The sequence below is a fragment of the Colletotrichum paranaense genome (genome assembly GCF_030867605.1).
Source record: "Colletotrichum paranaense strain IMI 384185 chromosome Unknown Scaffold_11.1, whole genome shotgun sequence".
NCBI classification, from domain to species: Eukaryota; Fungi; Ascomycota; class Sordariomycetes; order Glomerellales; family Glomerellaceae; genus Colletotrichum; species Colletotrichum paranaense.
The window spans coordinates 70550-97571 of NW_026848969.1; the positions used below are offsets into that span (position 1 = coordinate 70550).

General features: G+C 52.0%; 6 protein-coding genes across 6 annotated transcripts; 4 read left to right on the forward strand and 2 right to left on the reverse strand.

Annotated features, from left to right (window-relative positions):
- Nucleotides 1-863: 863 nt before the first annotated feature.
- Nucleotides 864-3224, forward strand: CPAR01_12343 (uncharacterized protein; the record flags this gene model as incomplete). The annotated part of the gene is made up of 1 exon (XM_060496600.1): nt 864-3224. One exon carries the CDS (start codon nt 864-866, stop codon nt 3222-3224), a length of 2361 nt encoding a protein of 786 aa, XP_060344133.1.
- A 3212-nt stretch (nt 3225-6436) lies between these two features.
- Nucleotides 6437-10282, forward strand: CPAR01_12344 (amino acid permease; the record flags this gene model as incomplete). Its single annotated transcript, XM_060496601.1, has 4 exons — nt 6437-6628; nt 6704-7554; nt 7610-8189; nt 9152-10282. 4 exons carry the CDS (start codon nt 6437-6439, stop codon nt 10280-10282), a joined length of 2754 nt encoding a protein of 917 aa, XP_060344134.1.
- A 129-nt stretch (nt 10283-10411) lies between these two features.
- Nucleotides 10412-14061, reverse strand: CPAR01_12345 (heterokaryon incompatibility protein; the record flags this gene model as incomplete). The annotated part of the gene is made up of 5 exons (XM_060496602.1): nt 10412-12569; nt 12878-12941; nt 12997-13510; nt 13583-13704; nt 13776-14061. The coding sequence occupies 5 exons, from the start codon at nt 14059-14061 to the stop codon at nt 10412-10414; spliced, it is 3144 nt and encodes a 1047-aa protein (XP_060344135.1).
- A 3981-nt stretch (nt 14062-18042) lies between these two features.
- On the forward strand, nt 18043-21736 carry CPAR01_12346 (calcium-translocating P-type ATPase; the record flags this gene model as incomplete). The annotated part of the gene is made up of 5 exons (XM_060496603.1): nt 18043-19105; nt 19156-19586; nt 19638-20780; nt 20876-21091; nt 21146-21736. 5 exons carry the CDS (start codon nt 18043-18045, stop codon nt 21734-21736), a joined length of 3444 nt encoding a protein of 1147 aa, XP_060344136.1.
- Nucleotides 21737-22346: 610 nt separating this feature from the next.
- CPAR01_12347 (uncharacterized protein) lies at nt 22347-22981 on the reverse strand (the record flags this gene model as incomplete). Its single annotated transcript, XM_060496604.1, has 2 exons — nt 22347-22735; nt 22807-22981. The coding sequence occupies 2 exons, from the start codon at nt 22979-22981 to the stop codon at nt 22347-22349; spliced, it is 564 nt and encodes a 187-aa protein (XP_060344137.1).
- A 1125-nt stretch (nt 22982-24106) lies between these two features.
- CPAR01_12348 (multicopper oxidase) lies at nt 24107-26092 on the forward strand (the record flags this gene model as incomplete). The annotated part of the gene is made up of 4 exons (XM_060496605.1): nt 24107-24512; nt 24580-24875; nt 24948-25850; nt 25919-26092. 4 exons carry the CDS (start codon nt 24107-24109, stop codon nt 26090-26092), a joined length of 1779 nt encoding a protein of 592 aa, XP_060344138.1.
- Nucleotides 26093-27022: the final 930 nt, after the last annotated feature.

Here is a 27022-nt window from a genome sequence, read left to right on the forward strand (position 1 = left end):
CCTGTCTTCTTCTGGCCACGATACAAACGACGAGGTCAACTACCGTTTCTTACCATTTCGGCCGTCTTGGTCCGCCACTATTTGCAACCCCTTTTGGGACGGTCACGAGGTGTCATTCTTCACTCGATTCGGAACTGCTGTCAAGAAAACCCCGAGCGACACTAGGCCCAGAACTTACTCTGTTCCTGCGCCGCCGCCCGCTGTCTGTCCGGGTTTTTGGATCATTACCTCTGCAGGACAGGAGTTGTGTCCGGTTTCCACCACTTGGGAATAACAGGCGCTGACAGCCCACGACATTGTGGTGTGGTTTGCGCCGTCACGAGACATTTCGGAATATATAAAAAGAAGACTATTGAGAGCTGGGTTTACGCGTTGCGTTTCGTTCGCTCATTTGAAAGGCCTTGCTTTGGAGGCAACGATCGGATCAACTGACAGCTTCAATCTCACCTCGGCCAGCCGGATACGATATTCGATCTCACTTCTCATGATTCTCAACAACACGACGCATCAGTCTGAGAGTCACTTGAGCACATGAGGTGTCTCTTTTTTCTGCTCTACCCGGGAACTAGACCGGCCCATACACAATATTGATCATCCATCGGGAATCGCATCTGTTGGCTAGCGAAAGATTCTGTTGAGCAGGACTGAGCTTGTACAGAGCAGCTGGAAACCTTTGGTATCAGTACTTACTTTGACTCGTGAGTCGGCTGCAGGACTCGCGCATAGGCGTGTATCAGTGTGAGTGTGTGCATCCAAACACACTACTCACGCTGCTCTCGACTCGAGGTCTCGAGTAATAAGAGTTGCTAAAGTCTCCCCCACCACACCACCCCCCTTTCGATCTCTGGACGACGGCAGCTCGGATGATCTTGGCCCGCTGGGCCGCTGGCCCCACTGAGGCGCCCCCCGCAAATGAGGAGGGGGGGAAAGGAGGAGGAGGAGAAGATGGAGATGAAGGAGAAGGAGGAGCAGCAGTTTGGGGAATTGGAGATGCCGGCAACACAGCGATCCTGACCGAGACGACCAGTAGTAATACGAGCTCAGGAAGCACAACACCAGCTCCCGCAGCACCCTCCTCGTCTGTCAAGTCCCCCAAATCACGGCTGGGGAAGAAGTCTGCTACTACTCGCAGGGGGCTTGGGTCAGGTACACGTACAGGGTCAAGCAGCAGCAGCGGGAGCGGAAGCGGTGGGAGCATCGGAGGAGGGATACCGTTATTAGGAGGAGGGATACTAGGAGTAGGAGGACCCGGACAACCATCAGGAGGAGGGCAAGGAGGAGGAGGAGGAGGAGGAGGAAGACGCAGGACCTCTTCCAGAATTATTAAGACGACCCCGCCGTCGTCTACCGCCGTGTCCCGGGCCACCTCCGTCTCCCCTACCTCTACTCTCCTCACCTCGCCCCCTTCGTCTGCGGCCATCACAGCTGCAACCTCTGCCGCGACGACGCGCTCGCCCACCTCGACTCCCACTGCTGCAGTGGCCGGTGCCGCCGCTGCTGCAGCCGCTGCAAGCCGCAAGGTCTTCCCCAAAAGTATGGAGCCCCCCGTCGTCTCTTTTTACGGGGCCGAGCCCATCCCGTTGCCATCGCGCTTCGCTGGCGTCAAGAAGCGGCTTATCGCCGGCCACGAAGCTGCCGTTGAGGCTTCGTGGCACCGTCTCATCAATGCTCTGAGGACCGAGATTACAGATATCTCCACTCGCGGATCGGAGCTGATCCCGTCCATCAACTTCACCGACATCAATGACCCTGTCCGCGTCGAAGCCTTTGCGCACAGGCTGCGCCGGTATGGTGTAGCTGTCATACGCGGCGTTGTGCCGCCCAACGATGCTCAGAAATGGGTGCACGAAACTCACGAGTATCTCGACAAGAACCGCGAGTTCAAGCCACCCGCTCTTCACGACCCTACTTGCATTGATCTCTTCTGGACGCCCGTTCAGGTGCGTGCCCGCGCGCATCCCAACATGCTGCGCGCGCAAAAGTTCGCAATGTCCTTTTGGGAATCGACAGACGACGTGCACATCACCCGGGCACCTGTGAGCTATGCCGATCGTCTTCGTATTCACAACGACAAGCTCGGCGCCGTCGGTCAACCCACCGGAAACTCGGCCGCAGACTCTCTTAGCACCACTGCCTCATCAACCGTTATCGCGCAAATCGACAGCGGCAGTCTAGAACGCTGGGAACCGGACGGTTACGGCCGTGGCGGCACCTACGAGGCCGTCTTCCGCGGCGACTGGGAGTCCTACGATCCCTGGGATCCGGCCGGCCGAGTCGGTGCCACGACGGATCTGTACAACGGCGCGGGCGCCTGCAGCATCTTCCGCATGTTCCAGGGTATTCTCGCGCTCACCGAGGTTGAGCAGGGCATGGTGCGCGTGTTGCCGTCGCCCAAGCTGGTGGCTGCGTACTTCCTCTTGCGGCCGTTCTTCTCGCCGAAGCGTGGGCCGCCAGAGCAGCCGGATGGCGGCAAGGCGGACCAGTGGGCTGCGTATCTTGATGCGTCCAACTGGACGCTTGACCTGGAGCCAAATACCATTATCCACGGAGCCGTCCCGGGTCATGCTCAGCGTCTCACGGAACGCTGGCACCCGCATCTGCATCTGCGCAGGAGTCTGGTCTCTATGCCTAGCCTACAGGCCGGTGACTACGTCATCTGGCATTGCGACCAGGCCTACTCCATCATCACGGGCGGCACCAGGTTAGGCGTCCCGCCGTCGTTGCAAAACGAGTCAAATGAGCTTTCCCTGCTCACGTACACCCCCGTTTGCCCCCTAACGCAGACAAATGCCCTGTTCCTCGCTCGCCAGAGAAAGGCATTCCAGACCGGTCAACCGGGGCCGGACTTTGACACGCTGGGTGGGCTGGGAAGCGAAGCCTCGCATCAGGATCGTCCCGGTGCCAAGGAGGTCGAGGAGTACGGCGGAGTCGACGGCCTCCGCGCAATGGGATTGGCACCCTACGATGTCGAACCAGCGGGTGTCATCCCGCCCAAGCATGCGGATGCCATGGATATTGATGATGAGGAGGGCATCAGGAACAAGACAAAGACGGAAGCGGAGACGGAACTCCTGCGGCTGGCAAACATCATTCTCTTCCCGAGCCGCTACGATTTCTATATTCCTACAAATGGCACCCGAGGCAGCGGCGATCGCACTCCTCGCGCGACTGCAGGACCGCCAAAGACGGTGGTGAACGGCAGTAAGAACGGCAGCAAGAGCTGACGGCGTTGGTTGAAGGGGCGATGGCGGCGCGGCGATCGGCGACAGGTGGACTCGTCGGGTAGAGAGATTGTGGGGGAAGAGGATGAGGACGGCGAGGAACCGGAGACCATCGTCGAGACTGTGACCTCCAAGGGGATGAGTGAGGGGACCATCACAGTTACAGTCACCGCGGCGGAAGTCTAGATTGCTGTTTTTCTTACCGTGATACCCTGCAATCGGGCGACTCGTCGACGGAGGACTGGATGATAGAGGAAGAGACTGTCCGAGTGTGAGAGAGAGTGTGAGAGAGAGTGTGTGAGGGTGGGACAGAGAGAATGGGAAGGCCGCCCCTTCAACGTGACGCTAGAAAGCACATATTACGCGTGTAGATGACGATCGAGTTCAGGATCGAGGAATGAAGGAAGACCTGTCAATATCCAGTACGACTGACTGTCGGACCGCGATTGAGGACTGGAACGATTGGTAGACGAAACTTTGCGAGATTTCATGCATCTTCATGTGCTTGGCGGGATCCGCCGTCAAGACCCGATACTTTGTTTTAGCCCTTCATCTTACCACATTTGATTTTGTATGCAATTGTATCTGCGGTCTGCAGACTGCAGACCGTGAGTGTACGACGTGAATAATTACGGCGAATATTGATCAAAGGGGCGGGCGTTGCAGGATGGCGGCCGGGACGTAGCCGGTTCTTCGGCTGAAGAGGACCGGGACGTGTTCCCGGCTCACACCACCACACTTCCCTTTCTTAGGCTCTCATACCTAGTCTCACTTTCAGATGGCGCCGCCCCGAGAGTTTGGGACCGGGCCTGGCTCTGCGCCGGCCGCTGTATTGACCTTACAGCCGGGAATGCGCTTTTGGGCGATCCGATTAGATCCCCTGGCTGTTGGGTTGTCAAACGCGCGCCCTTGAAGGGTGAAGAAGCATATAACGAAGCTCCTCCATGACCTACTGTTCATATTGATATTGCAATGGCAAAAACTTGTACCAAACTTGTACCTGTCTCGGTGGGCACATTGCGAGCACTTCACGCAATGGAGGGCACCACATCGCCGCATCTCAGAAACCCCACGCATGCGAGCCACTTCCCCGTGTTTTATTGCTCCCGGTCTTGATCCTATATTTTGCAAACAGCATACCGGTCTGTCATTATCTTCCCTTAAGCCGAATTGGTCCCAGTTTGATCGGTCAAGCGTCGGCGCCCCTCTCGGTCTGGATCCTATCTTGGGGCGCATCGACCCATTTAATACAACCAAATGTACGTAATAAAACACTTTGAAAAAGAGGGTTCGCGCGGTGATAGTGAATTTCCCCGGACGACAAGATGGGGATGCGTTAGTGCCTGACACCACTCCACTGTCATCTAATTACTATCAGGTCTCTCTGCCTCGTCTCGAACGCCGCGTTCTGGTGATGGGTTACCGGCACGAATACCTACACAGACCGTACGGCGTAGAATTGAGACTTTGAGAAAGCCAAGACAATTTACTGGGACCGAGGCCAGCCAAACCTAGACAAACGCGCGCCCTACAGACAAACTAGGTACGGGATTCCGAATCCTGCTGTGTGCACTCTGCACTCTGCAGACGAGCGAGTCAGGCCCCGAACGTTCCCGCAAGCCGTGATTGGGACGATGGCAGACCGCGCTGTGTAGCCTGCGTGCCTGCGTTCAGGTTGGGCGTCTTGGACCCGGGGCTGGGTTCTTTGTCGGGGTTCTACCCGCTTTCTGTGCATCTTCTCCTGCAATGGCACCGCAAATCATCCCGCCATGCTCCTTGTTTGATGGGAAAGGTACGGAACATGGACATGCCAGCCCGGAGCTAAGCAGGGCCTCCAGGGCTTCTGCTGCCGCGTTCCTCGAGGAAGCTACACACCTTTTCGGCGTGGCCGCCGGCAGACACAAGCAGTACAGAGCCGTCAGTCATGCCAGAACGCGGTCGTTTGTCGGTAGTAATTGGAGCTAAGCCCCAAGTTTTCGCCTCTCACCCGCGCTTCTCCAAGGGTCTTTTCGGTCTTTTAGGTGCTTCAGCCAACCATCAACTCGACGTCTATCGGATAATGGGGGGGCTTCTTCCTGGTTCTCATGGCTGAATCCGACGTCGGATGTCGCTCGACCCATTGCCAAGATATTAGGAAATGGTCTGGCTCAAGACCAAAGGCTTGCGGCTTGAGGCCTTGGATTCTGGAGAGACTTGGAGACAAGCTCAGGACCTGGAGCACACGTCAGCCCGACGCCAACCAGGAAGAACTGAAGGGAGCGAAAGGCGTGAAAAGTCTCAGCAAATGCTTGATGCGTGGGCCGCCCAATCGACGACTGCCGGGGATTTTCTGGGCCCCTTGTTCTACCCAGTAACATCTGTTCCACCAAGTCTCCTCTTTCGGATCAGTGGCTATCGTCGGCATCACATTCAGATTTCCTCTTACCCCAATGCTTGAGGTGATTCTCAGCTCATGGCCTGCCGTTGGCCTGTTGCTGCAATGATTCGACCAGGCGCGGAATTCGGATGTGTACGCCAGTGGAACCCTTGGACGGCTAATCGTAAACGTGGGAATGAGGGCATCTTCATTGGGAATGGATCAAAGAAACGCGTCAAGATACCCTCAACGAGGTGACTTTCTCTCCGTTATCGTCGGTATCGCCCGTTCTGACGTTGCCTCCCTTACCCCCAAGCAGGGATGCTTCCTCCTCAAGTCTCCTCCCCCCGCGCCCACACTTCTGATCGCCCCAGCCAGCTGCCAACCATCCCCTGGCGCGGTTTGCTTATCTCTGCGGGGCTCCTATTAGATGGGGCACTTGGGCCCGTCCGTTGGTCTTGTCTATCACGACCCGAGTAAGTCGCATACTTACACACATACCCAGTGGTAATACCTCCGTAACGCTCCGTATTGGCTTGTCTCTCTCCCAGGAACCGGGAGACGTCAGATGAAGGTTAGCAAGCTAACCATGGAGGGGAAGGGGGGCCGCCGGACGCAAGGTAGCGTCGGGCCAGGGGCACACAACCAACTCATCTATATAGAATAACTGCCCTCCTCACTCGTCCAGGTTGTTGAGTTGTGTTTCAGTCGCATCCTATTAGATCTGCTCGGCGTCTCTGAGAGTGGTACTACCCGACTTCAGCCAGCAATTACCTATACCTGGACGACTTGTGTTTTTAGACAGTTGGACGTCGGATCACCGAAGAAAAAACACAGATCTTACCGTCACCCGCCCAACATGGCTTCAGGGATGGAAGAAAAGACTGTCGGCCTCAGCCGTGCCGACAGCACCAACAGCAACAAGCTCGGGACTGTCATGTCTGGCACCAATGCTGCTGTTGCTCAACATTATGGCGAGACCCAGCGTGGTCTCAGCCCTCGCCATGTCCAGCTCATGGCTATCGGAGGTTCTATTGGTACCGGTCTTTGGGTAGGTCTTCTCACAGCCTTACGAGGTTTGCGATTTGCAGCGCAGCTATCTCGAGATTCTAATACGTTTTGACAGGTCGGTATTGGCGGTGTCTTGTCCAAGGCCGGCCCTCTCTCTCTCGTTCTCGGTTACACTTTCTGGGGTCTCCTCTTCATCTGGCCGCTCAACTTGTCTGTCGCCGAAATGTGCGCCTACCTGCCCATTCGCGGTACCATCTTCGAACTCGCCTCTCGCTTTGTTGACCCTGCTCTCGGTTTCGCCATGGGATGGACTTACTTCTTCGCCGGTCTCATGTTGGTTTGTACGGAATACAGCGCTGTCGCAACGGTCATTCAATACTGGAACGCGGATATCAACCCAGCTGCCTGGATTGCCGTGGCCATGGTCTCCTGTGTGGCGGTCAACTTGGTTGCAGTCAAGTACTACGGAGAATCCGAGTTCATCATGGCTTCGACAAAGGTCATACTGCTGATCGGCCTGTGCCTCATCACCCTCATCACCATGTCCGGCGGCAACCCTATGAACGACGCCTACGGATTCCGTAACTGGGGCGACGGCAACTACATCCACGCCTATTTCACCGACGGGTCGACAGGAAGGTTCTTGGGATTCTGGAAGGTTGTCATCTACGCTGCCTTCACCATTGCCGGTCCCGACATGATCGCCCTCGCCGCTGGTGAGATCCAAAACCCCCGCCGCACCATCCCTCGCGTCGCCAAGCTCATCTTCTACCGCCTTGTCGGTTTCTATGTTGTCGGTGTTCTGTGCGTCGGCATCATCTGCAGCTCCCGCGACCCTGGCTTGCTCGGCGCCATTGAGAGCGGCGAGCCCGGTGCTGGTGCTTCCCCTTGGGTTGTCGGTATCAAGAACCTCCACATCAAGGCTCTTCCCGATATCATCAATGCCTTCATTCTCCTCTCTGGATGGTGAGTACCCTTACTACGTGATGCTTACTCTCGAATCATGCTGACAGCTTTCAAGGTCCTGCGGTAACGCTTACCTCTACTCGACTTCCCGCACTCTCTATGGTCTCGCTCGCGACGGACAGGCCCCCAAGTTCCTCCTCAAGTGCACCAAGGCCGGTGTTCCCATCTACTCCGTCCTTGTCGTCACCGTCATCTCCTGCATCACCTTCCTTGTCTCGTCAAACAGCGCCGTCGATGTCTTCTTCTGGTTCGTCGACTTGACCACCACCGCCCTGATCATGACATACACCTTCATGCTCATCACCTACATGGGCTTCTACCGCGCCCGCATGGCCCAGAACTTCCCTCCCGAGACGCTCCCCTACCTGTCTCCCTGGACCCCGTACTTCCCCGGTCTGGCTCTGCTTTTGGGCATCCTGGCTCTCATCTTTGTTGGTTTTGACAACTTCTATCCCTTCAGCGTGAGAGGCTTCATCACCTCCTACTTTGGTCTCATCTTTGGTGTCGTCACCTTTCTCATCTGGAAGGTTCTGAAGAGGACCCGCTTCGTTCACCCCAAGGAGGCAGATCTCATCAGCGGAAAGGCCGAGGTTGATGCCGAGTGCCGTCATTGGGAGGAGGGTGGCATCGAGGAGGTGGAGAGAGCGAGACTGGCTGAGATGTCTTTCGTTAGGAGAACCTGGGAAAAGATGTGGTAAAAGTTGCTGGTAGCATAACGATAATTATTTGATGTTTCAATGACTATAACATTCTGTCAAACGTGCGACTATCATTCTTTCTTGACGTCTGGGCTTCGTTGAACAACTTGCTCCAACTTGGTAATGTTTAACTAAGCTCAACCACTTGGACTCAGAGATATAGGCTACATCAGCGAACCACTGCTTGCTTACAGCTGTTGACTCATATCCAGATACGTTAACCCCGGCCAGCTTGTGCTCCCATTAGAGCCAATGCAACCGACACAATCCCTGGAACTACGCTGCGTCCTTCCATCTGACTGCATCAAGTCGCTCGCTCGCTCGTTCTTTGACGGATATGATTGCCAACATAACGTTCTGGTAGCTCAGCAGGGAGAGCGGCAGGTGCCGTTCACCGCGGTCCTGCAGGTCGTGTGTTCAAATCATACCCAGAGCCGAATATCATTTTTGCTTATTCTACTTACTCAGTTTTCGATCTACGGTGTCATTACAGCGCCTATTCCAAGCCCCATAACATTTAGTACATGAACTGACACCGTCGTCTCTCAATTACGTAAAGCTCATTTTCCCCGCCTCGCTTGGACTTGCGGGGAAGTTCGCTCGTCTCCAACTCTCCAAGGTGTCCATACAGATTCGTGTTCTAGATGCAACTTCAACTCACTTGGCGCGGCTCTCGTTGCGAAACCGGCTTATCCCACCGGGCCTAAGATGCTCAAATTCTCCAAACTCACGCGATCATTTACTGTAGCCGTGCTGGCCTAGTAATGCGGCCCGCCAGGTATTCGACCTCACGACAAAAGGCATGCCAGCCATGCGCGACCGCCAAAGCCAAATGTGACCGGAAAGCTGTGACATGTTCCCGGTGCCACCAGCGGGGCCTCCCATGTCTCTATCCACAGGCTCGGACGATCCCTTCATCCGCGCCGGGTGCTGCCGGTCTGCATTCAGAGGCTGAAGCCGAGGTCGATACGGACCGCGTAGCAACCACGATATCCGCGACTGTGGAAGCGAACGCGGGGTTCTCGCCGTTTCGAATCATTCCGTCAAACGAGACGTGCGCTTCCTTCCGGGCGGGCGAACTGCTGGCCACAGACACCGATCGATCAGACGTCCTCAAGCCTGATGTGTTCGACTTCTCGGACATGAGCCTTGTCTGCACCATCAACGCTGATGACATTGCCAATCGATGGCTGAATAACTTCGTCCCAATACCGGGACAATTGGTAAAGAACTACTCGCCGAGTATATCGGCTTTCATCCAGAGGATTCTGGAATCCTACGTGGATTGTTCCATCCGCGGGCGCAAGGTTCCTCCTTTTGTACATTGGTCCCAGATAACTCTGCCATCCAGCCAACCCTTGTCAAATTGTCTTAGGGTCATTCGAAGCTTTGGTGGGCCCGATGTGGCAGGCGCCGAGGCCGTAGCCAACGAACTCAAGGTAGAGATGGCGAGGCTTTACAGCCAACACGCTTCCTACGATGATATGGCACTCCTCGCAGCATTTCAAACGCATCTTATTTACGCCATGGTCATCTTTTTCAAATTCGGGAAAGCTTATTACCCATTTCTACGGGAGGCCATGATGAGTACCCAGGACCTCGCATGTGCGGTGGCGAAGAAAGGACTCACGTGCGTTTCCGGAGATGAGCCCCGTCCCAGGTGGGAGTGCTGGATTGCCGCCGAGGCTAAACGAAGAACTCTGTTCACGATGTGCCTCTTCGATAGCGCCCTGCTGACACATGACGGCCTCTCAACTCATCTTGCCACCGAGTTACGCGGGTTATCAGCGCCGGCGTCCAAGGCGTTGTGGGAGACTCGAACGAGGCGCGACTGGAGAGGTGTATATGACCTTCAGCAAGCAGAATGGCCAGATAGTTGGCTGGCTATCGACGAATTATGGCCTGTGCCTGAAAATTTCAGCGAGACTGAAGTTATCCACAGGCGTACAAGAGTAAAAGCATGGCTGGAGGACCTAGACGAATTCGGCACAATGATATATGCTGTGACCAGCGGTACCCACGGTACCTGATTCCGGCCAAAGACATCTGTTATTCACATTAAGGTCAGGTGTCTGAGAAGCGTATAATAATTTCTTGGAATCAGTATTGACTGGAGACTGGATGTGGTCTCCCCCAAGTATGGAGGCTGAAACAAATACTCAGACTATCGTGACCATCTCTTCAGCGACATGCGCGAACCAGTCTCGAAGTGGATACTCTTCCGTGCGACAGAAGCCAACACGACGGAACTCTTGCGGCTGGCTTGTTGCCTCTAGCAGGAGCCCGTACCAACGGCTTGGCTCTTTGACTCTTCTCGACACCTGTAAGTAGTAGAGAGGGATGTTACTTCCGCAGTAATCCTTGTCGAACACTGCTAATCCGACCATGATCCCATTCTCCTTAAGCAAATCAATTGCTAACTCTTCCCGATAGGTCGAGAACCTCTGATAACCCGGGGATTCTGGGTTTTCTCTTGGATCGGCTAGTCTGAGCTTTCCCTCTAGCTGCAGATATCCCGATTTCAACATACCCCTCGGGTCCAAGCCGAGTGGCGTTGTCTCTGCTTGAGTAATCCTCACCACCACCTCCATCTCGTTTCCCGAGGGCAGAATGTTTCCGATCTCGGGCATCATGACAGCGCCTTCCAAAGACGCCCAACTCCAACTTGGGGCGCGAAAGCCATCTGACGGGGTTTCAAGCCAATTCTCGCTTCTCCTCCAAAGCAACCCATAATGCAGGTGGTACTTCCACAACCCGGCAAGGTATCGCTGCCCGGTGCATTCCTCCATCACCTTGGCGAGACCGGAAAGCGCTGGTAGCCGATCGCAGGACTTGGTGATGTCTCTTCTACTATATGCCGATACCATATCGTACCAGTCCCACACGAATTCTGATGTAGATAGACGTCCTTGCGCAAAAGGGGATGAAAGGTGAAGTCGTTCGTCCCACACTAACTTTTGCACTGCGAATGCATCCGTCGGTACCCCATCTTCTGCCAGACGAGATTCACGACATTCCCAAAGAAGTTGATCAGAGTCGTAGTGTACCATTCGGGCAGATAGTAGGCGCTCTTGCGTTACCCACGCACGTGAATGTAGGATGCTTTGTGGTAGGTGACTGAAGTCACGAGGTCTGGGTCGTAAGAATACGGGAATAGACACCGATTCATCGTTCGTCTTCCGAGTACACTTAACTTGAACGTGATTTGAAGTTGAACGCGGTAAGAAGCAACCCCCTGTGGAGTCTGCGGACGCTGAGGCAGCGATGGTCAGACATGAAGAGGCGTAGATAGTGCCCATCTTCACACTCTCGAGTTCCCAGTCCTCTTTTGAGTCCTGTACGATGCAGAGGGAGTCGATCCATAGATACTGAACGCCAAGTGACCTCGTTATCAAGACTGCGTCTCTGAACGTTGGAGGTAACTTGGACATTGGCAACGACTTGATGTGGCCATTAATTGTCTCGCTAGTGGTGCGAATAACAGGATGTAAGCCCCAACAGTGACTTAATGTCATGTATCGGCCGACTTCTCCACTCGTCACAACGAGCCGAGGCTCCCTCACTCCTTCGACACCGACATCTACAACTCGGTTGGGCAGAGTAGCAGGGGCTGAATGGCAACTCTGGTGGTGGTCTTCACACTCGCGCACCCAGTCTTTCACAAGACTGAGTTGCTTAGCGGGAGGTTTGATGGGTCTGCCTAGGATGGAGTCCTCTAGCCGGGTCGTCTCGTCTTTGGGATAGAAGCTGAAATAGCAGTATGCCCTCGGGCTCAGGCGATCGCAGCGGACCTTGACCCAAAAGAGTCCCCGAGACTCGTACTTCTCATCTTTGTACTGAGTGCCCCGCAAGATAACCGGCGAGTCTGTGTCATACCAAGCCTCTTGGTCAACACTAACTCCCTCGACCCGGAGCTTTTCGGTGATAGATGTGTGGAAGAGTTGACACAAATCGCACGCAGAAACATTTCTCTCGATATCAGCGATTGAAGAATGAAGAATAATGTCCTGAACTTCGTATTCCTCATCAACTAGGTCAGCAAGATCAAGCTGACGGCAATTTTGACAAAGAGACATGGTCGAGGGCTTCTGGGCGTCAACATGTTCCGATGAAGGTCGAAATGAGAAAATGAGCAGCTGACTTATGAGGGGTTTACCAGGAAGCCCCGCTGCACACATATAGACTTGGGCTCCATTCGTAGTGAATGATACAGGAGGTTGGAGTTTATGCAGCTCTGCGTGTGCACAAAACAGGGTTACATTCAGCCGGCGTATCTTCTGCGACGCCAAGCGCTTCACTGGAGATTTCAGAATTCCACTGTACTGTCGTTACCACTGAATCACCAGCTGTTGTCTAATTTTGTACCATAGTAGGCGAAGGTCACCAGTTGGTGGCGGTCTTGAACCTACCAAGTCTACATCAATTTCCGCGGGGGAAGAATGTTAGCAGCAACCATGCGATCAAAGGCGATGAGATAGCCTTCGGTCATGCCCAACTCTTCCTGAAACCCAACAGACCGGATCTTATCCAGACACATTGCCCGATTTCTCTGTAAGAGAGAAAAGCCGACCCCCATCGTGAATATCCAAGACGCAGCTGGTATATCACGGTGCTTCAAGCCATACTCGGCACACATCCTCTTGTAGTCATCTTGGTGTTCTTCCCACCACTTTTCGACGGGAAACGTTGCTGAAAAATATGTTAAGATATATCAAAGAGGAATGGCAGCGGTATAGAGACTCACTCTGTGCTCCCTCAACTGGAGGCGTTCCCTGCAGCCCGAAATAATCGACCATGACAGGCCATCGCTCCACCCAGGAAACTGGAGTTGCATTATCAGCAGTATTGAAAGCTTCCCCGTTCAATTCTTCTGGCTTCACGGTCGATAAATAAATATGAGACTTTGCAATAATATCCTGCGATGAGTCTGTGTTGGTGTGGGTGTAGTTCGTAGCTGTACCAATGAACTTGATTTCGGCTCCGGGCCCATGGACATAACGCCAGAGCGCAAGGAAAAGAGCGATCGGCTCAAGAAACGTCATGATTGAAGTCGTACCAGGAACGAAGCCGACGATTGCATCGGGGCGAACTTCACACCATCTCCAGGACTTGCCCTTCTGTAACTCCTCGATAGCATCTACTTGCCCGTAGTAGAAGATTTCATCTCCGTATGGAGACGGAATTCGCGGCTGAGACTCTTTCAATGGAGGATGTATCTCAATCTTGTCCTGATGTTGGAAGACAGCCACTCCGTAGCTCTATTTCAGTATCGTAAGTAAGGTAGTGGCATACAATGAACACAGCAGAGTAGCAGATGGCAGATTACTAACGTTGGTGCCAGTCTGCAAACTCAGAAATTTCAGACTTGAGCAGATCTCATCAACCGCCTTGACAGCGTTTCGAGTCATGGTGACGTTGATATTACGAATCTCCATGACGTCGACTGAATATGCTGTCGCATTTGAGTAGGCTCTTTCCGTCTCAGTTCACATACCATATCTCGTCAACGGCTGCAATACTGACCACAGTAGTACACATGCGTGATGTCCTGCATGTTGGGGATCTTGATTTTCATTTGCTCCTTGACAGTCTCGATATCCTCACGTAAGTTGATGCCAGAGTAGATCTCCAAACGAGGATCATTCTTGGGAAGTTGGCTTCCTGACAGGTCCATCGGTCGGTTTGTTAGACCAATAATGCGGCAAAATGTGGATGCTGTGGGATAAATGAACAAATTGTTCGTGACTGCCCATCCGGAGATCCCACTAGCACCGAAGACCAGCGCAACATATTTGCTGGTAGGCTCCATAGTTGGGAAAGACCTGATCGAATGATACGCCAGCCAGTAACTTGTTGTCAGCGGGAGGTTGAGATCTTGATGAACAGGGACTGGAGAGCGAAGAGAAGAGTTGGGATCAAAGAGCCTGACGGAGCGTGTGTCGCTTATTTATGACGGCGTAGATGGCCATGATACTTGGCTAGAGCCTGATGGTCTAGACCCCGAGTCTTGAGTGTTTACCGGACAATACTGCCTACAGCAGACCTTGGACCGAGCTGTCGGATTCGAACCCTAGTCGCCCGTTGCCTGGTCCGGGCCGCGGGGTTCGAACTGTGGAGTTGCAGAGAGAGTGCGAGTGGTCGAATCACATTCTTCAGCGAAGAAGCGCTAGACCCCTGCGACGAAGCGTCGATGGGTAGGACGAGGTAAAGGTTCTTATGAAGCCTAACTACCTTATTATTGACTTCACTTCTTAGCTTTTGAAATCGTATGTTTTAAGATAGCAAGCGTCTCTAAGGAGCACCATGGTACATATCATGGCCCAACTAAACAGACTGAGGAGGTTCGGGAAGGAGATATGCCTCAAGAAGACCAGCACCAAGATAATGAGACTTGACTACAATTTTTGACGGAAATGGAATGTGCTTAAGTCATTGTCTGCCGAGCGAAATGCCATTGAATGCTATTGAATCGTTGCTACCTCACTCCCCGCTTGTCTCAATAGCCCAGGAAATGTTTTCGTTCCAACTTTGAAGCTTGTAGCCAGTCCACTAGCCTTTCCCCCCACAATCTCGATGCGTGTCTATTCAGGGACCTATTAGACAAGAGAAAGTTTCATATGATCAGTGCCTAATCCGTTATGCCCGATACAGAAAAACAAGTACCCAATTTGTCCAGTCTAGTCGGCTCTTGATTGCGCGTTGGAACTCGTTCTCAAGAAAGGGCCGGCGGGCCGCCGATCACGCGATTCGAGACAATTAAATTGTCTTGGGTGGTATAAGCAATATTCGAGTTAAGATTAGTACTTGACCAAAAAGGCGTTTTTTTGAGGTTTGGAAAGCTCGGTTGAAGTATCCAGCCTCGCGGAAAGTATCCACACATATTGAGACAAACGTACTCTCCCTGAGATTTAAAATACAAAACTCTACACGCTTAAGCTGCGATTACCAACTGCTCCCGCTGACAAAATCGAAAAATCGCATCTACATATATGTCAGGTAAGGTAGGTGAGTAGGTACCTTAAGTAAAGATGACTGCTGCACATGCAAGACTTGTCTATGGTAAGGCAGCTGAAAAATCGTGTTCAATTTAAGAACCGACTGATAGCTTCTAATTCATACTAATCACACTTATACCAAGGAATTGAGGCCACTCCTTCACTTGTGTGTTGTTCACCTGACTTAATTAAGTTCAAACTCCCTTCTCCACCGCCACATGAGTGCCCAACGCATGTCCCGTATGACGCCATTCAAGTCGTATCGCTCGATACCTTACTTCCCCACGATCAATTCATGTGTTCACGCTCATGATTCCCTATTCATTCAACCCCGAAATTTGTTCCTTTGATTAGAAGCATGTTGGTACCTGTAGCTATTTATTCTCTGGGCCTTACTGCAACTTGATTCGAGAACAGCTATATTGCCTGCTGTAGAAGTAAGCATTCCTCAGAGCTTAGGGATTTTTTGGAAATCGTTCAATCAGAAGTTTCTCTGTTGATCACGATAGTATCAATTTATTTGTCGTGCGTTGGTGAGTCTAGTGTAGGTGAACGGGCCGACCAGATGCTAACATGAAGACAGACAGCAGTCGCCTGAAGCAATGGCAATCCAATTAAAGCTGCTGTCGAGGCCAAGTCTAACGTCCTGCTCATCCTGTCACTATACCGAGCGATGGACGAGACAACGAAACAATATTAGAGCTCCAGAAGTTGTTGGTCATCGTTGTACCTCGTTGATCGGCCTGTATTGATGATTGAACTGGTTCTGAGCCCTTGAAGAGCAGTTCTAAATGCTTCAACGAAGCTGTCTTTGATACTGCTGCTAATGCCATGATTTTGACTGTCTTCTGAGTGCGTGTTGTTAAGACCTGAGTTACGCTAAGGCTCAAAATGAAACAGCTTGTCATCGATAGTCGTGCTTAAGGCCGAGGAAACACAGTTCAAAACGGATGGTAAGGGCCCCTACGTTCAAGAGATTCTGAACTCGTCTCTACATGCGATAGGCAGCAGCGTATCATACCTAGAGTAGGTCGAGACAGAGAGCCGCAATTGAGGCGACAAAGATTCCGCGCCGTACAGCAAACTGGATTGGCATGTCTGCAGTTGGCGTTGACACTGTCTACCGTAGATTACCACCGATTGAATTGGCGGTCAAAATTGATGTGCATGTTGAAGCGAACGCGAGCGCGAGTCAATTGTAGGCTGGAATTTCCCCGCATGCTCGATTGCGACCTCCCGCCGGCGACCAACGTAAGCGCTCGCCGGCTTGCGCCAGTAATTATTGCCGACCGGACTTCTTGGATAGCTCGCATCGGCTACAGTGACTTCCGAGCTCAGAGTCGCATCAATTCAACGGCAATATGTGCATGCTGAGAGTTGGACTCAAGTTTTGAAAACGAGATGGCGAAGCTAAGGAGTCAGCGAACTCTTGGCTTTCTATTGCGATGCAGTAGTAGGTGTGATCAGCGGGTGAGGGGCTTTCGGCTCGACATGACCGGTCTCGTACTCCGTGGAGATCAGATTTCCGTGCCAACCTCAGACTCTGTGAGGCTCTTCGAGACTCTTGGCCGGGCTGTGCATGTTAGAGAACGTCCTTCAATGCGATGACTCTGTCTTGACAATGGTCATAACATGGCGCCATGAAATATTGACAAAAGGAAAATTCCCCAGCGGAAACGACAGCTCTTTTAGCCAAGAAACAAAGTGCCACACGATTCAACAGCTTTGCAACATGATCCCGCCCCTGAGTCAAAGCGCGCGCGGGAAACAGTACGGATGATGAACTGGAGCTTACTCCGCCCGAACACCGATGAGCAACCTACAGGAAGCTGGAAACACTTGTTGATCGGGTGGGGTTGCCCCCGCCCCAAGTGATTGCCAACAGGATGTCGCTAGAGGCGACGAGAGATGTTGACAGGGAAAGATTTGCCGAGGTCGTATCGACCGCACACGTGCTCCGCCTGACCTTCCATTGAAGCTCTTGACATGCCACCGACGACATATTGGAGAACTTTTTGTTTTTCCGTTGCCAAATAGGATTTGAAACCCCTCTTTTTGCCTGACTCTTGGCCTGTCTCCAGTGCGAGGAACAGAAGCAAAATCCGTGCCATCTAGACTCTTGTCTGTCATGTACGGCTAAACCTTCCCCTCTCCTCGCAAACTCGTCTGATCCTACCATCATCTCGCTTATTCTTTGCTCGAAAATCCCTCGTTCACCCCTGTCTCTGCTAAGATTTCTGTCAATCCCCAAGCTAGTCTTCGCCTTTCTCGCCTCCTCCTTCCCGTTCTCTTCAAGCTTCACACCTCTAGCTACTTTTGATCATCAACCAGAGCTCCTGTGAATGCTCTCTTAAACTGCCAAGCCTGCATCATGTGCTGTTCGTTGGTTTCTGAGGCTGACCTGGGCCGCATTCCGGCGGGTCATCTCTCCACACACACGGTGCTATGCCTACTTCTTTAAGCTTGTCAGAACGATTTCCCGGCCCCAATCTACCTAATTCGGGCTTATCAGATGGGATCAGGAATATTGGTTCCTCAGTAATAAGTCTCTTGAAGTGTGGCAGTGCTGATTCGGCCGGGGTTTGAGTTCTTTTGCTTTTGCCGTTCTGTCGGAAAGTGGAGAGCTATGATGAAGGTGAGGTTGGATGGCTAAGCTTGAAAGAGGTAGCCCGGCGAAAGCTGCCCTTGGAAGAGTATTCATATTCTCTGGGCGCCGCTTGTTCGGCACGTCTTGCTTTCGAGCTCGACAGCACTTTCTCTTTTTCTACCGGGCTATACATGACATCCCCTTCATGATGGCTGATAAGTTTCTCAGCCCCAACCCCCCACATGCGGACTCCCGTTCGCGGGCCACGAGTGATGCCGACACTATTGCCCCGGACGGGTCCAATCCGTTTCTCACGCCGTCCGGGACCACCGCTGCCCCCAGTACCGCCGGTGCGAGCCTCGATCTTGAAGATATTGAATCGTCTTTGAGGCCTGACCCAGGCACGGAGCGCGACTTTCACGTGGAGAACAACCCATTCGCGTTTTCCCCTGGCCAACTCAACAAATTGCTGAACCCCAAGTCCCTCTCAGCATTCAGGGCGCTCGGCGGGCTCCGAGGTATTGCTCGTGGCGTTCAGACCGATGTACGCAGTGGTCTCAGTGTCGACGAAGCAGGCGTCAGATCAAGAATCAGTTTTAATGAAGCAGTCGACAACCACAACGATAGCAAACCGGTTTCCCCAACCACAGAGAAGCATGTGCCGTCTTCCGGGGCACCGTTCGTGGACCGTACCCGTGTTTACGGTCGCAACGTACTGCCGCCAAAAAAGCCCAAGTCGATCTGGAAACTGATGTGGATCGCGTTCAATGAAACGGTACTTATTCTCTTGACGGTTGCCGGAGTCATCTCTTTGGCCCTCGGACTATACGAGACACTCGGCGTTGAAAGGCCTGCAGGCGCACCGGCTTCTGTCGACTGGGTCGAAGGCGTCGCCATCTGCGCTGCGGTCATCATTGTCGTCCTCGTCGGATCCCACAACGATTGGCAGAAGGAGAAGGCATTCGTCAGGCTGAACACAAAGAAGGATGACCGTCAAGTCAAGGTCATTCGTTCCGGGAAATCAGTCATGATCAATGTCAACGAGATCCTGGTAGGCGAAGTGCTCCATCTGGAGCCTGGCGATATGGTCCCTGCCGATGGAATCTTGATTGAAGGACACGAAGTCAAGTGCGACGAATCTTCGGCTACTGGTGAATCCGATGTTCTCAAGAAGACTGCTGGCGACCAAGTCATGAAGCTTCTGGACTCTAAACACAACAATCATGACGACCTGGACCCCTTTATCATCTCAGGATCCAAAGTTCTCGAAGGTACGATCTTTACCCCCTATCCTTCAAACTTATAAGCTGATAGATTGCAGGTATGGGAACCTACGTTTGCACCTCTGTTGGTGTCCACAGCAGCTTCGGCAAGATCATGATGTCTGTACGGTACGATATCGAAGCTACACCTCTACAAAAGAAGCTTGAACGCCTTGCCATCGCCATCGCCAAGCTCGGTGGAGGTGCATCGGCTCTGATGTTCTTCATCCTGCTTTTCAGATTCGTTGCCAGTCTTCCTAGTGATGACCGACTGCCTGCTGACAAGGCATCGACTTTCATGGACTTGCTTGTCGTTGCTATTGCTATCATTGCTGTAGCTGTACCTGAAGGCTTGCCGCTGGCCGTCACTCTTGCCCTCGCGTTCGCGACAACGAAGCTTCTCAAGGAGAATAACCTCGTTCGCGTACTACGATCTTGCGAAACCATGGGTAACGCAACGACAATCTGCTCGGATAAGACAGGCACTCTGGTATGATTCGTTCTTCCTGATATGAACCGAGCAGCAACTGACAGTGTACAGACAACAAACAAGATGACGGTCGTGGCCGGCACCTTCTCCACCACTAGCTTCACTGCATTGTCCCAGTCCGACAATGAGAAGACATCGGGGACACCTCACGTCACTACATGGGCCGCTGGCTTGCCTACAGGAACCAAGGAACTTATCGTTCAGTCGGTTGCTGTGAACTCCACAGCCTTTGAGGGTCAAGAGGATGGTCAGGCAACTTTCATCGGATCTAAGACCGAGACAGCACTCTTACAGTTGGCGAAAGATCACCTTGGTCTTCAGTCCCTTGCTGAGGCCCGTGCCAACGAGCAAGTCGTGCAGATGCTTCCCTTTGATTCCGGAAGGAAGTGTATGGCCGCGGTCATCAAACTTCGCGACACCTCGAAGGGATATCGTGTGCTGGTCAAGGGTGCCTCTGAGATTATGCTTGGGTACTGTTCATCTAAGACTCAGCTGGAGACTTTGACTGAAGAGCCCATGACGGTCACCGAGCGACAATCTCTCGAATCAACCATCAACGAATACGCTCGACGATCCCTTCGGACCATTGGCATCGTGTACAAGGACTACCCCCAGTGGCCGCCTGCAAACATGCTTTCAGAAGATGGACACGTCAAGCTTGAGTCTCTACTGACGCCTTCTGACCTAGTGTTCCTCGGCATTGTTGGAATTCAAGATCCCGTCCGAGAGGGTGTTCCCGAGGCGGTCAGGCTTGCGCAGCATGCTGGCGTCACAGTCCGTATGGTCACTGGCGACAACATCGTCACCGCTCAAGCTATAGCCACAGAGTGCGGGATCTTCACCGGCTCTCAGGGAGTGATTATGGAAGGACCAGCTTTCAGGAAACTTTCTGATGAGGACATGAATAACATTCTTCCCAAGCTACAGGTATTGGCTCGTTCGTCTCCTGAAGACAAGCGGATTCTCGTGACGAGATTGAAAGCTCTCGGAGAGACGGTCGCTGTCACAGGTGATGGTACGAACGATGCTCCCGCACTCAAGGCCGCAGATGTTGGCTTTTCGATGGGCATCTCAGGTACCGAAGTGGCCAAGGAGGCTTCCGCAATTGTTCTCATGGATGATAACTTCGCATCGATCGTGACTGCACTCAAGTGGGGTCGCGCAGTCAATGATGCCGTTCAAAAGTTTCTTCAAGTAAGTTCCTAATCGATCGAGGCGACTAGTCACCTGGCTGTTGCCCCCAGTCACTCAAATACGCATCACCAGGTTGCTAAATGTTCACGATATAGTTTCAAATTACCGTTAACATCACTGCTGTCCTCTTGGCGTTTATCACAGCCATGTATGACCCTCATATGGAGCCGGTGCTGAAAGCTGTTCAATTGCTTTGGGTCAACCTCATCATGGACACATTTGCTGCGCTCGCACTGGCAACGGATCCTCCGACCGACAAGATTCTCGACCGGCCCCCTCAAAGAAAGGATGCACCACTTATCACGATCAACGTAAGCCTTTCTCCGTTGCTGAATCCTGCAAACACAGCTGACAGCCAACTTTAGATGTGGAAGATGATTATTGGACAAGCTATTTTCCAGCTCATCATCACACTCACCCTTTACTTCGCCGGCCCCGAGATTCTCAACTACGACAGAAATAGCGAGGATCAAATGCTGCAACTCGATACGGTCATTTTCAACACCTTTGTCTGGATGCAAATCTTCAACGAATTTAACAATCGACGCCTCGATAACAAGTTCAACGTGCTCGAGGGTGTCCATCGCAATCAATTTTTTATTTTCATCAACCTCCTGATGGTTGGTCTTCAGGTGGGAATCGTATTCATTGGCGGTCGCGTGTTTGAGATCAAGGAGGGTGGCCTCAACGGAACCCAGTGGGCCATCTCCGTCGTGATCGCCCTCATGTCTTTGCCATGGGGTGTGCTGGTCCGTATTTTTCCGGACGTCTGGTTTGAAAGAGTGGCTGTTTTCGTCGGAAAGCCTTTTGTACTGGTGTACAGATTCCTCGGGAGAATGTTTGCGCCTGTTGGCCGATTGTTCAAGCGAAAGCAACGAGATGCTACCGCAGCAGATGAGGAAGTACCTGCTACAATTATTGTCGCCCCACCCGAGGAAAAGGGGCAGCAGCTTTGATGAAACCCCCATAAGCGGGAAGTGGCATGGCATGGCATGGTAGAGTAAGGCACGGAAAGACCTCTATCACAGAGGCGACATCTATTGATTTGCATGGAATGTTTGAGCGGTATTTTCGTGGCATCCTTCAAGGTGTCTTTCTCATGGAGTCTGATCCTCGGATGGGAGACTCACTTCACGTTGGATATTTGGAACATACAACGACTGAAAAGACTGTCGCTACATATAAGTAATCGTAAAAGAAGAAATAGTAAAATTTCGCCTGTTACCTCCAAGAGTGCATATTGTTACCAATTCGAGTCTCAATCGTTTCAAGTTCTGAATTTAGGAATTGGTATCTTCGAAGGTTTAGCATCCTCGTTTAACAATGCATGAGGTGCTCACATAGTGTCTTTGCACCTAGGTAGACTCAACTCCAACTGATGACAATAGATTTCTGGACGGAAATAGATATTCTAGCTCCTGTCTCTGAAAATAGTTGATGTAATTACGACTTTTCACAGCACGAAAATTAAGTCCATCAACCAACTTGCCCTACACCATCTTGAGAAAAGACGCATTATAGCGAATTTGGATAACCTTCGCTAACAAATAACAGACAATGCGTACTCTAGGAATTTTCGACCCCTTTGACGACCACGGGGAAACTTCCGGTGGAAACGAGGTCGTCTGCGTTCCAGAACAGAAGATAGGTGTCTTCCCATTCAGATGGCTTCGCCCAGAATTGCGCTTCCAGCTGTGAGTTATTGTTGTACACCAGCTGTGTCGCAAAAAGCGCCCACCCATAGGTAGTTTGGTTAACAGTGACTGCCTGAGGGGTTTGAGTAAGACCCATTGCATTATCTTCGCTGTCGGTGATGGTCAAAGAGCCAGCAGATGTTCCGTTCACGAACGTGCCATTGACCTTCCAGTTCTCACCCGTGATGGACGGAAGATCCCAAGTGATCGGGACTAGGTTGGCATTGGCATCGTCAGGGGTCTGAGTGATGTACAGATATCCTGTGTGGTGAAGTCAGCAACGCTTGTTGTTACCCCAAAACTTGATTTATACGGATGACTGGAATACATACCGTCATCCAATCCATAAGCAATAGGCCATGAAGATGAGTTCGTTCCGTAAGCGTAAAGTGTTGCGTTTGTTTCGGCCTTTCGCTTGACATTGACGTTCCACGAGGGAGAGATGGCTGAGGCACAGATGAGACCGGCCTGCAGGAGAGCGAGAACTCCGACCTTGGACAAATTCATTTTGGTAACGACTGAACTAAAGGTAAGAGCCTTTGGCAAGATCGGGGCTGAGGGGACAGGAATGCGGCCGGGTTAAGTCAGAAATCCAGCAACGAAGAACGCGGAGCACATAGATGTCGATTCACACAACAGAGACTTTCCAGGTTGGCGTAATCCTTAAAGACCGCGGTGTTCACCACTTACACCCAACCCACTAGGAGATGCTAAGCATTGCCCCCCACATTGCCGATTTTGAGATGCCGCTTGCCCGGTGATCGTCGTTGGTTCTTTTGGCAAAGAGGGGCAGTTCCGAGCTCGTAAACGCAATCGAAGCCCACCATCGGGAAGCACAGACAGCAAAATAAACAAGTCAGAGTTGTCAAAGTTGTGGGTTTATTCCTGACTAGGAAGGCTCTGATGTTTTTACCCCTGGAGAAATGGGGCCGTTCCGGGATCCTTCATCTGAAGTTCTGTTGCGGCTGTCATTCTTCCAACGTTGCGGGTGCAGGTCAGCCTTATTGCATGGCTTAAGGTGAGTGGCTAGATCCATCACCACCCGCATCTCATTTCACGGTGAATCAACCATAATGCCCACGGCCACTCTGGAAATAGATATCCCCATCTGACCCGTCCTCACAGCCCCACCGATGCAGGCTTTCTTCTCACTTCACTGGCAGGTTTGACGTGTAGTCGACGTGTAATCTATCGCGGCCTGCTGGGCTGAGGAGGTTATCCCGGTGCGGAATCACCGTACTATGTGGGACAACTTAGTCTCTGCGAGGCAGAAACTCTGTTTGCACCCACAAGACGACAGTCGTCTTGCTCCGCAAGACGCCCAAACCGACGGCAAAATCCGTTTTTTGTTGTTGCTCACCAAAGCCCACATCCCGCATCATGAAAGGCGGAGTGGTTCAATTGTCCAAAGAATTGCGAAGAGAGGGATGGAGACATCAAATATTTAGAGTTGTCCCCAACTTCTCAGTGGCCATCGAAACCTAAAAAGATATAAATGAGACCAGCAGACGGGGCAGATTTCATTGTGTTTTCTCAACCACTTCTTTTCTTTAATCGTTGACTTCAACACTCGTTTCTCACTGTTTCGGCTGTGGGCTAATAGTCTTTCGTTGTTTCTTACTTGATATCACAATGGTTTGCGGGAAGCTTCTCGCCACTTGGGCAGTAGCTGTCGTTACTGGTGCCACTGCGGCTTGTACATCAAACAGACACCAGACCGCCGGTGATTCTGCTGACGTATCCCCAGTCACCGAGGCTGTTGCCAGTTCAAGCTCGCCTAGTTCATCTGGCTCGTCTGGTTCGCCTAGCTCCGGTGCCGCGTGCGTCAATAGTCCTTCGAACAGAGCTTGCTGGACAGAAGGTTTCGACCTATCTACAAACTACTACGATGAGGTCCCGGATACAGGCGTAGTGAGAGAATATTGGTTCAATGTTGAGAATGGCACAGCCGCTCCAGATGGATACGAGATGCCAGTGCAGCTCATCAACGGATCATTCCCCGGCCCAACCATTATTGCTGACTGGGGTGACACTGTTGGTACGTTATCACATACAGGGACACCAGCCTGTTCTTGATTTGAGGGGCTAACACTGAATTTTGGCAGTTGTCCACCTGAAAAACTCGCTTCAGACAAACGGTACCGGTCTTCACTTCCATGGTATCAGACAGAATTGGACGGATCAAATGGATGGTGTCCCTAGTATCACCCAGTGCCCCATTGCCCCCAACGACACTTACACCTACAAATGGCGAGCTGTTGAGTACGGCACCGGTTGGTATCACTCTCACTTCTACGTTCAAGCATGGGATGGAGTCTTTGGTGGCATCACTATCAACGGACCGGCTTCGGCAAATTACGACGTCGACTTGGGTCATCTCTTCCTCAACGACTGGTATCACGTGAGTTGAATGCTTGGACTGTTTGGCAAGAACTCAAGAACTCAAGAACCCTTGATTGACTTTTTCATCCAGCAAACGGCAGATGAACTCGTTACCAAAGCTGCTACGGGAGGTCCCCCCACAGCAGTCAACGGTCTGATCAACGGCACCAACACCTTCAACGACACCATGGGCTCTAGATTCGAAACAATTTTCGAACCCGGAACTAGGTACCGCCTTCGCCTAGTCAACGCCGCCGCAGATAATCACTTCCGTTTCATGATCGACAATCATACCATGGAGATTATCGCAACAGATTTTGTCCCCATCGTCCCGTACAACGCCACGCAATTGAGCATTGGTATGGGCCAGCGCTACGACATCATTGTGGAGGCTAAGGACCTGACCGACGGCGACTTCTGGCTGCGATCCATTGCACAAGAGTCCTGCTCCGAGTCTGATGCTGTTGACGATGTCAAGGGTATCATTCGTTACTCCAACTCTTCCACCTCGGATCCCACGACCTCGGCTTACAGTTACACTGACTCATGCTTGGATGAGGCATCCTCCAACCTTGTGCCTTACCTCGCCATCAACGCGTCTGACACTTACATCAGCGCAGATGAGAAGGTTGCCGTTGAAGTCACAGACAACGCCCTCCTCTGGACGATGAACAAGACTTCCATGCATACCCAATGGGAGTACCCCACCGCCATGCAAATCTCGCAAAAGAACTCTACTTGGCTCACGAAGCAAAACGTTATCCACCTGCCTGACGCTGACAAGTGGGTGTACATGGTCATTCACTCGCCTTTTGCTCAGGACCATCCCATGCACCTTCACGGCCACGACTTCTGGGTTCTCGACTCTGGTTACGGTAACTTTGACAGCACTCAGACCGATCGTCTGACCTTGGTAAACGCTCCCAGAAGAGACGTAGCTATGATGCCAGGCAGTGGATATTTGGTCATCGCATTCAAGACGAATAACCCTGGTGTAAGTACCTCTTCGATCACATTAAATTGCCTCCAGATCTTCAGACCACTGACTGCCGTCCGATTTAGGCTTGGTTGATGCACTGCCACATTGCTTGGCACACCTCGGAGGGTTTTGCCGTGCAAATCGTTGAGCGAGAGTCGGAGATCACCTATGACACGGATGTGCTGAACCAGACCTGCACCAACTGGATGAACTACGTAGTCCAGTCTGACTTGAATCAATATGATTCCGGTGTCTAAGGCTTGAGGCTAGTAATATCGAATGATTATGCGTGCTCAAGGGTCATAAAGGTCCATAATACAACGGGCAGAGAGGGCAGAAAACGTTTCATAATGTAATAGAAACTTTTCACTCAAGCACCTATCTATAAGGCTTGGACTACGTGTCGGTTGTCATGGCCTCGCTTGATGAATTCGCCCCACTCCCATGTACCAAAACCGCACGCTCGATACTTCAGTTGAGATCCGATGCCTTCATTACTTATGATCAGCAGGACCAAGAAGCGTGACGGATGTATAGAAAGTAGTGTCATGGACCAACGTGGGGTAGTGTCCATTACAGAGTATTACTAACTAACTCTCGAGTGAAGCTAAGTGAGCATTTATCAGCACGAAGTGGGCTGCCGCCTCTTGGATACTTACATCTGCAGCCTGATAACATATCTTAAGATATCACTATCATGCAGAACAACTCCGCGCCAATACTTGTTTGATAACATGACTTGGTTGCCTGTTCCTAGTATGGACACAAGTAAGCTTAAGACATCTCACAAGCAACTGTGTTGTTCCGCCATCGGCTGGCTCCAGTACGAGGCTTAGCGAACAACTCGTCCTGCTTCAGGTCTTCAGTGCCGACACCGAGCATTCCCCGCAACCCCTCAACTGCAGCGCTGCGCTATCAGCTGAACAAGATAATGATAGGATGGCTGTATCGGCATTCAGACGTTTTTGCCGCACCACGATCGGGAATAAGATGATATCTTCGGGTCCTTCTTTTCCGGACTGAGAGATAACGACTACCGGGCCCAACCAACACCCCAGTCACCTTCCTGCAATGGCATGGTTTTCGGCGCAACGCAGCATTTAATTCGTCTGAACAGCAACGGCCTGACGATCGCCACATACTTATCGAGGGCGCGAATGGGGATGTTCTCCAACATGCTGAACATC